The sequence below is a fragment of the Bos grunniens genome, chromosome 1 (genome assembly GCF_055505025.1).
Source record: "Bos grunniens cultivar Pamir isolate PY7600 chromosome 1, Bosgru_T2T1.0, whole genome shotgun sequence".
NCBI classification, from domain to species: Eukaryota; Metazoa; Chordata; class Mammalia; order Artiodactyla; family Bovidae; genus Bos; species Bos grunniens.
In genome coordinates, this window is record NC_141165.1 from 22,868,816 (window position 1) to 22,878,777 (window position 9,962).

At 51.0% G+C, this 9,962-nt stretch overlaps 1 protein-coding gene across 1 annotated transcript in view; it reads right to left on the reverse strand.

Moving 5' to 3' along the window:
* The window catches only part of KY (kyphoscoliosis peptidase), a 46,718-nt gene extending 45,909 nt beyond the window's left edge, over positions 1–809 (reverse strand). The window contains exon 1 of the mRNA XM_086316564.1: positions 319–809. Within this exon, the coding sequence (XP_086172690.1) occupies positions 319–628 (310 nt within the window). The 5' untranslated portion in view covers positions 629–809. The remainder of the gene's footprint in view (positions 1–318) is intronic.
* Positions 810–9,962: the final 9,153 nt, after the last annotated feature.

Genomic DNA, 9,962 nt, shown 5'->3' on the forward strand with positions numbered 1-9,962 from the left:
GGCCTGAAGCTCTGGTCCTTTTCCTCCAGGGCATCTTCCAACCTGATCTGCACCCTTCAAAGAGTGACCAAGAGGAAACTGGCTCCCGGGGTGACGGAAGCATCGCAGGCATGCACGGGGAGTCAACCCGGGGCAATCACGGGGCTACGCGTTGCCACAGGACGCCAGAGCCGCAGAGCTGAGGCGCAGCCAGCTTTGGGGAGCAGTTCGGCCTCGCTGACCTTGTTCCGGGGGCGCCTGGGGCGCCCCTCGGCGGGCAGGCCCTGGGGCAAGGAGGTCGAGGGGCCGGGGGCCGGGGCCGGCCCGAGCGCGGGTTACCTCCTCTGCGCTGCGGCGGCGCGCCCGGGTCCGCCGGCCGGTCCGAGTGCGCGCCCTGAGCGGCGCGCCGCTTCTCCGAGTGCACGATCAGCAGCATGTCGATGGACACGGCGTTGCTGTCCTTCTTCAGCTCCATGGTGCCCCCCGCTCCGGCCGGTGCGCGGCGGCCGCTCGCGAGCCTGCCTGCGCTGCAAATGGCCCGTGCGCGCCGCTGCCCGGCGCGGGAGACCGACCGCGAGGGCGCGGGAGAGGGCGCTCCCCGCCGCCCGGCCGCGGCGCTGCGTTTCGCTGACTCTGCCAAACTCGCCATTAGGGCCCTCCCGGGAGGGCACTACCCTTATGAAGCGACTCTAAGTCACCTTTGAAAGGAAATCCCTGGCTGTCCGCGCTCCGGAGCCTCCCTCCCCGCGCCCCTTGCCTCCCGGCCCGGCCGGCCGGCCGGCCACTGCCCCATCCCGCGATCCCGGGGGCCTCCCCGAGACAGTCCGCAGAAGACCTCAGAAAGCCGCGACAAATACAGAAACCGCACAGTGCTGTCAACGGGGAGAGTCAGTGCAGTAAAAGAGAAGCGGCAAGGGGGCTTCAGATTCCATTGCAAGATGTGGCGAAATTGGCCGAGTTTTGCCCTTGGCACCACTCTTTCCCCGAGTGAGCTTGGAGGTTGACAGCTCCCTCCGTTAGAGGGAGATGTGTAGGATGTTGAGGTCAGGACCCCTGCCCCATTATGGCCCCACAAGAACTTGGAACTTGCCCACTGGACATCAGCCTAACCGTCCTCTCTGGCCTGAAGTGAAAGTCTTAACATCTCTGTACCTTCTAGAAGCCTGGCTCTAGCCCTGTTGGCAGAGGGGAGGGGGAGAGGAGGAGGCTGGGTGCAGGGAGCAGCCTGCTTGGGCCACGGTCAGGGAGCTGGACCTGAAGGCCCGTCTATTTTTAGCGAGGCCGGGCCTGCCCAGCCAGTAGCACCGCCGGCCTTTGGCTCTGGGACTCAGGAGTGTTTACAGCGCATCTGCTTGGTAGCCTTTGGCACTGTGGGCCTACCTGGCTGGGGCCAGACCCTAACTTGACTTTCCACCATTAAGAAATCCCATGCCGCTGGAGGCCTTTGCTCTGGGACCCTCTTTGCTGTGGAGCTGAGTGACCCCACCTTGCACCATGGCCCCTGGAAGCTCCCCCACCTCTTGGAGGCAGACCCTATGGCCCAGGCCTGGGTTCTACACTTGCTGCCCCTGTTCCCTTGGAAAAGCCACTTCCCCTGCATTTGGTCACCTGTGCCATGGGCATAATTCAGACCCTCACTAGGCTGCTGTGACAGTGATGTGTGGGTGAAGTGCCTGACGCATCATAAGTGGTCTTCAAGTGGTAGCTGTCATTCTTCGCTCATTCTAAGGATGAGGAAAGGGACAGGTGAAGTGGCAAGTCAATAATAGAGCTGGGGTCACACAGCTGAACCTCAGACTCAGAAACTCTTTCCCTGTTGACTGTGGCTCACAATGCCGTCACCTCGTTGCATCACTGCTGCCCCCTTGCCCACTGAGCAGCCAATGAAAGGAGCAGTCACTGGCTTCCAGCAGTACTGACTGGAGGCTGGAGAGGGCTCAGCATGGAGCCAGTAAAGGTGGTAATTCCCAAGGCAGTTTCCTTATGCAGGGAACCCTGTCCTTCCCTGTCCCGTCTGTATGTGTGCATGTTCACACACACACATGTGCGCACGCACACACACACACGCACACACACGGCTGGGAGGCTGGCTGAGCCAGATGACCGGGGAAGTAAGAACTATGGTTTATTCAGCGTCACCCCATCCTTGGGGCTAAGGCCTTTGAGGGTGCAGATCCCAGCAAAAGCTCTTGGACAGCACCTGAATGGGGGTGGCTGGGGAGGGCAGGGAGCTGAAGCCCCTCACCAGACATTGCATTCTCATTCCCACACTCACTTGCCTGCTGGGAGTGTCATCTTTAGGAACTCACTCACCGTGACTTGCCTTCCACCATAACTTGCCTTTATAGAAGGGGGTGATGACCTGGAGGTGGGTGGGGGTTGGCCAGTCAGCTCCAGGAAGATGGTCTGGGGCCCCCTGCCTCTCTAGGTTACCTGAGAATAGATTCTTTGGGGAGGGCTTCTCCCACATGGTTCGATGCACATTTGGGGCAAGAGAACTCTTTGTTGTAGGGGGATGTCCTGTGCATTGTAGGGTATTTGGCAGCATCCCTGAGATTTACCTACCAGAGGCCAGGAGCACCCACATCCCACTTGTGACACCCAGAACATTTCCAGACATTGACGTATGTTTCTTGGGAAACAAAAATGCAGTGAAAACACTGGCGGAAACCCGTAAAAATAGAGGCTGCGTTGCCTTGACTGCTTTGAGAGATGTTGCTGCTTCTGGATCTTGACGCTGCCCAAACCCTGGACCCATTCTGCAGAGGCTCCCACCCACAGCCCCCAGTCCAGCAGCTGGCTTTCTGAAGCCCGCAGAACTACTTCCTTCCAGGAGCAGGAGCAGAAAGAAGAGATGCCTTCATCACCCCACCCTTCCCCTATCCCTGGTCTCTGGTGACCCATACCTCCATCTAGAGCCTCATCAGTTTTGGGCCGAGAGGGAGACACCACAGGGAAGATGGTGTGGATGAGGGCATTTGGATGTATCTGGAAAGGGGAAGGGAAAGCAAGAGTGAAGACTGAGGCCATGAGTTATCAGTCAGAGGGTCTATCTCTATGCTCAAAATCCCCCTCCAGTTGTTCCCACAACCAGAGGAACAAAGAACAGACACAGCCTGTGATTGACACCCTGGTCCAACCTCCTTCTGCAGACCCATGCCTTCCTCTTCTCCTGCCAACCCATACATGCTGCAGCCACGACCATGTAACTGCTCCCCAAGCACATCTGTCTTGTCTGCTTCCTGGCTTTGCTCCACATTCTAGCTCCTCCATCCTGCCACCATCTTCAACAACATGGATTCAAGGACCTCTGTATTTTGACCCAACTAATTAGTCTACACCCTTGTCTTAGGATCTGACAAGCCAGGGGATATCTCCATTCTAGGTCAGAACTTTAATTATTTGAATCACAATGAGTTGGAAATTTTAGGATTCCAAAAGTCAAAAAGCAGTCAGATGACTGTATTTCGCCTTTATCCTTGTCATGTTTAATACCCAGACAAGTCCAGCTGTCACCCACACTGTGTTCACCCCTTTCTTGAAGGGGAAATTCATCAGCCGAATGGTTCTGAGCCCTCTGCTGATTTTGCAAGATGGTGGGGGATGGTGGACGGGAGGAGGCTTGCTCTTGCCAGAAGAGAATATGCTCCAACTCATAATATTGTTTTTCCTCAGAAATAGTAGTTCCCCAGGGACCACCTAACTCTTACCTCTCTAGGTATTCCAGGAGACAAGTTCCCCCCTTTTCTATAGAGACCTAATAGGGAAGCCAACCCTTGAAAGGCTCTTAGCAGGCAATCTGTAGACACAGCATGCTTTTCTCCATTGGTACAGTAGGGAAGGGGCACACAGAGCGTGGGATGACTCAGTGAAGAGCAGAGACCAGGTCCCCACCTCTTAACACTCTCTCTTCCCTGGAGATGGGCAAACCATTACATGGGGGATTAGACATCTTTCCCAGAGACTTTTTCTACAGCAGGTGTGGGCTTCTCCAGGAGTCTTGACCAACCTGGCTTGGTTCGTTTCTGCTTCTAAATGTTTATTTTTGCTTTCACTTCTTCCTGGAAGACCTCTTTGGACCTTCCTGGCAAGTACAGTTTCGCCATCCTTCAAGGCCTGACACCAGCCCTCACCTCCACCAGGAAGCCTTCCTGGTCACCCTAGCTCCTGGAGCTCCTAAAGGATGCCAGCTCTCTGATGCTTCTCTGTGTCCATTCCAATGGTTAACATTGGAAGATTTCCCCAGCTCTGGTCCCATGCTCATCAAATTTAGAAAAGCTGTCAATTCCCACGGGAGCAGTTATGTCAGGAAAATGTATGTTTCCATACTACCTCCTAGCCAGGTGACCTTGGGCAACATACTTAACCTCTCTGATCTTCAGTTTTCCTCATCTGTCAAATGGGTGAGGGTGTTGCTAGCATTAAGTGAAATAAAATGCTCAGCAATAGCTTAATTAAACCTATAGCAGCTGCCTGCATTCCGGTCAGACTCCAGTCTGGTTCCTGGTCTGAGGAGGCTCTTGTGGACGTGTTTCCACAGTTGGGAAGGGGAGGAACAGAAGAAACCGGAGGGTCAAAGACCCTCTTGTGGAGCAGAAAGTTGCCTTCCCTCCTGTGTCACTGTTCTTTGTTGCTATTCTGCCATTGCAGAGAAACTCAGTGAGCTCCAGAATCCATTTTTTGCAGAACTGACATCAGATCTGTGCAGCAGAGTGTGGTTCAACACAACTCTCCTTCCTTCCCACCCCCTGTACTCTATGAACACTGAGTGAATCCAGTGGGAAGTGCCTCTGTATCATGTCCATTTTATGAGTCAGTTCTTTGCATCAGATGGCCAAAGTATTGGAGTTTCAGCTTCAGCATCAGTCCTTCCAATGAATATTCAGGACTGATTTCCTTTCGGATGGACTGGTTGGATCTCCTTGCAGTCCAAGGGACTCTCTAAACTCTTGCTCATTATTAAAAATTTAGGAAATGCCAGCACTATATAAAAAAGAAAATAAAACCACCCAATCCTATCATCTAGGGATAATCACTTTTAAACATTTTGTTATTTAGCTTTTCTTTTGACTACAACATATAATTATTATAACATATACAATAAATGTGTGTGTATACCCATATATACACATACACATATAATGTGTGTGTGTGCATGTGTGTGTGCTAAGTTGCTTCAGTCATGCCCGACTCTTTGCAACCCCATGGACTGTAGCCCGCCAGGCTCCTCTGTTCATGGGATTCTCCAGGCAAGAATACTAGAATGGATTGCCATGCCCTCCTCCTCCAGAATATATGTGTATACGTATTTAAAAAATAAAACTGGGATCACATCACATAAAGTTTGGTCTCATGATTTTTTTGGTATCAACATCAAAAAATACATATTATTCACATGTAATGAATAATTGACTAAAAAGTATTCAAAAACCCAATTTAAAAGGCTGCTTCATTACCCACTATGCCTATGTGCCATAATCTACTTTTCTATTTTCTTGTTGTTGAATTTCTAGTTTGTTTTGCATCTTCGACTTTTATAAATAATATGTTGATAAATATCTTTGTGCTTATACCTTACACCTTTGACCACATTTCTGGTTAGTTCTTTAGAGTAGATTCTAGGTAGTGGAATTACTGAGTCAAAGGTTATGACTATTTTAAGGCTTGAGATAGATATATTGTCCAATCACTTTGCAGAGCAATCGTGCCTGTTTACAATGTCACTGGCTGTGTGCGTTCACCTTGCTGTAGACTGCCGCAAGAGGTGAATGCTGTCACTGAGCGAACCTTTGCCATAATATAATCTATGCGTGGTAATTAATTTTCATCTTTAAATTACCACTGGGATAGAACAATATTTTTTATGTAAATGTATGTGTGTGTGTGAGTGTTAAATCATTAAACCTCATGTGGTTTGTATTCTTAGTTCCTTTTTCCTACTGAAATGGCACAAGCATTTAAATATTAGTTTGGAAAAAAGAATACTCTTCCAAACTACCCAGGTCTTTCCTATTTGATAGCAAAGTCTGGTGAAGTCATGGCCTTTGAGGGCTGGGTCATAGTCTTCCTCGTTCCTGAGTCCCTCCTATGTGTCTTGCACACAGAAGGTGCTCAATAAATGTTTGTATCAGATGGGGCAGAATGAGTGCTCCCAGCCGGCAAGACTTCTCCCTTTAGCCTGGAGGGTACCAGCCGTCCAGAGACGGTAGTTTGACGTTCTGTGCTTTCCTCAGACCTTCAGGGGCTGGAGGAGGAGGTTAAACGGGGACGAGCAACACTAAAGACCCCTCCCCCGCTGCTGACCGAACCATCTGGAGCGCGGATCTGGGGAGAGTTTGGTTCCCACAGCGCTGCTCAGCCCCACGCAGCCGCCCCCACCCCACCCCACTCGGGAGCCAGAACTGTGACATTTCTGTTCAACACAGTTTCCATCCTCAAGCCTTCCCGTCTGTCTCTCCCCAGTGGCCCGTCAGCCATTCCCTGGGCCAGTATTTCTGTCCAAGGCACCCTCATCGCCTGTCCCTATTTTTCTGTGTATGGCTCATTCCAACCCCCTCTTCTTGCATATAATGATGTGCGCCTGTGGGAAGAACCACATCCAAGTTCCAGGTAGTTTAAATTTTATAGTCTTTATACTCGCTGGCGTTCTTGGCCTTTTCCTGTGGATGGATATGATGAAAATCAATTTGTCTCTCACCACCACTTCCAAAATATCTCAGGCCATGCCAAGAGAGGTATCCAGTGGCACATGAAAGCCCATGGAGAGATTACCTCTTCAGCTTCACCAAGTGTTTATTGCCGAGCTATTGAAATGCCCCCTGCGTGTTCCTCGAGCCGCTTCTCTCTCTGATGGAAGCAAGGCGACCTCACACCTACTTCCGGCTTCAAAGTTCGTCCACCCGTGTCGCCTTCTTCTGTGCAGAATTCTGCATTTTACTTCTATGAACTCATGTCATCCTCGCTCTAACCCAAGGCTGGGCTGACTCCTTTTTGCCATTTTACTGACAAAGAAACAGAGGAGAAAGAAATCTGTTCATGTGACTTCCCCAGTGCACCACTGCTGGCTTCTAGATGAGCCAGTGCTCACACCAAGCCTCCCACACTTCCCATTCTGTGCGTTTTAGCGGAAAAGGCACAGGTGTCTTTCCCAGCAGCAGGTTGGAACTTCGGCCCACCACTATTGGGGCCCAGACTCTGTTCCCAGTGATACATGTCCCTGGGGAAGAGCCGGCACAGCTGGTGGTGGGAGGCTGTCTAATGGGGTGGCAGGGAGGCACCCAGAAAACGGCTTTGGAGTATCCGAACAAAAACACATGTAAAGTCAGAACAGCCTTTTGATTATTACTGGAGACCCCTGGGGACTGTTGGGAGGAGGCTGTTGGCCATTTGCCCCAAGCAGGACAGGCCCAGTGGCCTGGATCTCAGGGGGCACAAGGGAGCCAGTTTCCAGTCTCAATGCAGACTCCAGCCTTGCCTTTCTCTGGGGGCAGAGCCTCTAATAGGAGCCATGGGTATTTTTAGTCTCGCATGTGTGGGCACAGAACAAGGCGAGCTAGAGGAGAAGAGCTAATAAGCCATGGTCCTTATTAAGTTGGGAAGGATGAAGTAAGGGGAGGGTGGGGAGCCTGGTGGAACTTTTGCACATGCCTCATTTTCAGAGCGCTGTCTTTCCATAATTCATGGAGAAAGATTGAGGTCAGGTTGATTATGCACACCCCTGGTTACAGAGGTCTGAAAGTGGGGCAGGCTCACCTCCTGCAGCATGCTGGTTGCCTCCCCACTGGCCTGGTCTGCCCTCTGGGGAGCAGGTGGGATGCATATTCAACTTTGGGTCTTGGCTATTGAGGCTGTCATGGTGAGGGGCTTTCTAAAGGACCAGCTTAGAAGCCGATTCCCAGTATGATCGTCGCAACCTCAGGAAATGGTTGAATGGTATCAGCTATTATCCTGATTTCTCAGGATGTGGAAATGAGGTTCAGAGAAGTACAGGCACTTGGGCAAGGCCACACAGTTGGGAAGTGACAGAGTTGGGATTCAAACTCAGTGTCCTAGATCAAGGTTTATTGTGATTTTCTGATATATTCCACTTTTCCCCAAAGGACAGTCAGGTGTAAGACTCATGATCCATCTGATTTAACCACGAACCTTTTTTTTTTTTTCTATGCCAACTCTGTGTCAGGAATTCTCTCATTGGTATGAGACAGTGAGGAGGATACAGCGCCTGCTCTTGAGAACTGTGGACTTGGTGAGGATAACATAACGTGACTCTCAACCGGGTCTCAGGGAGCCAGTATGCAAGCCTGCTCTGGAGAGGGGCAGCCTGGGAATTGAGGTCAGCACGTTTCCAGACTCTGGTGTCCAGCACAAGGACAGTCAAAGCTTTGCTGATACAGTCAGTCCTTTCTCTAAAGCATCTTCTGAGGGCGAGACTCAGGACAACAGCTAGGGAGAGTAAAGTGTCTCCAGTCTTGTGTTGCTTGGAGTCTAGGACTTACAAAATGAGGGCTTGGCGTAACTGGAATGAAGGCCTACCTGTCTGCTGCTCCTCTCAGCCAGGTCCTTCCTCCCATTCCCCACATCTGTATGGTTTAAGAGCAGAAGGATATGGTGAAAACATGGATTTGGGAGGAGAACTTTGCAAACACCTCCCTGCCTTGATCCAAAGGCAACCGTGGCACGTGCCACTGTCCATCTGTTTACCCATCCACCAATCTTTCTTTTCACGTACTCTTTTGTATCTAGTCATCACTCCATCTATCCACCCATCTGCTCGCACGCTCACCCACCCGTCTCACTTAGCCATTTGTTCCCCCATCTTTCTGTCTCTACCCAGACATCACTTCTCAATCCATCTGTTAACCCCATCCCTCCATCCATCCTATGTAATGTGTTCCACCCACCCCCTCATTCACCTACCCTTCCATCCCCATCCCATCACCACTTCCTTCATTCCGTTTGGAACCAGACACTGCATTCCAGGCTGTGATTCTGTTGTGGTGGGGACACAGAGATCAATGGGTCTCTCTCTGATAGTCAACGACCTAGTGTGCAGAACCACTTATGAAGGACCCAGTGGAATTTAAGAGGATCCTGAGAAAAGCAACCAAAAAAATATAGCTGCAGAATAAGGAGAAGAGAAGGGTCTGGAGGAGGATCAACTAAGGTTTTTAGATTCTGCTTTAGGGGGAAGAAAGAAAGAAAAAGAAAGAAAGGAAGGAAGAAAGAGGAGGGAATGTGTATTGAATATCCACTGCATTTGAGCCCCTGTGCTAAGTGTTTCCTCAGTCTTAATTATCCCAACAACCTATGGAGTAGTTCTGTGTGCTTTGGAGATGAGAACTGGGACTCAGACAGGGCATCTGTTCAATGTGAATCAAACCCGAAGAGCAGGACTGGCTCGAATATGCTTGCTAACGCAGAGCATGAGAGTGAGAGCTCAGTCCAGGACAATTTGACAGCTGACTTTGGGACTGTCTTGCCTGAAGCTGTGCATGTGGACAAGAACCACAAAGTCAACTGACTCCTCCTGTGATGCTCAGAAGGCGGTCACGGGGGCATGCACAGCTGTTGGAGTTTGATTCCAGGTGGTACCACTCTGTTTGACGTGGAATTGGAGTCTCCCCTGGTGGCTGCACCAGATTTAGGGTCCTCCTGGGAGATTCTTGGCTCTGGACTCTCTCTGCCAGGATATAGGCTCTGGCCAGACCTGCCAGGCCTTTGTGCACCTCGGCTGCTTCAGTGTTCAGCTTTGCTTTACTTTTCTGGTCTAAGACTTCCTCCTGGGGGTGAAGACCCAGTAGAGGCCCAGGGGGGAGAGTTCCCCTTTACTTCCCACATATTAGGGTTTCAGCCAGCTCCAGCCCCAGGCCCCTCTGTCACTCAGCATGTGCAGTTTTCTGCTGACACTTCACTACTGGCCCTTTCTGGATCCACAGCCAGTCCTCACTGTTTGATGTCACCCACGGTTTCCTGACTGTTGTGAT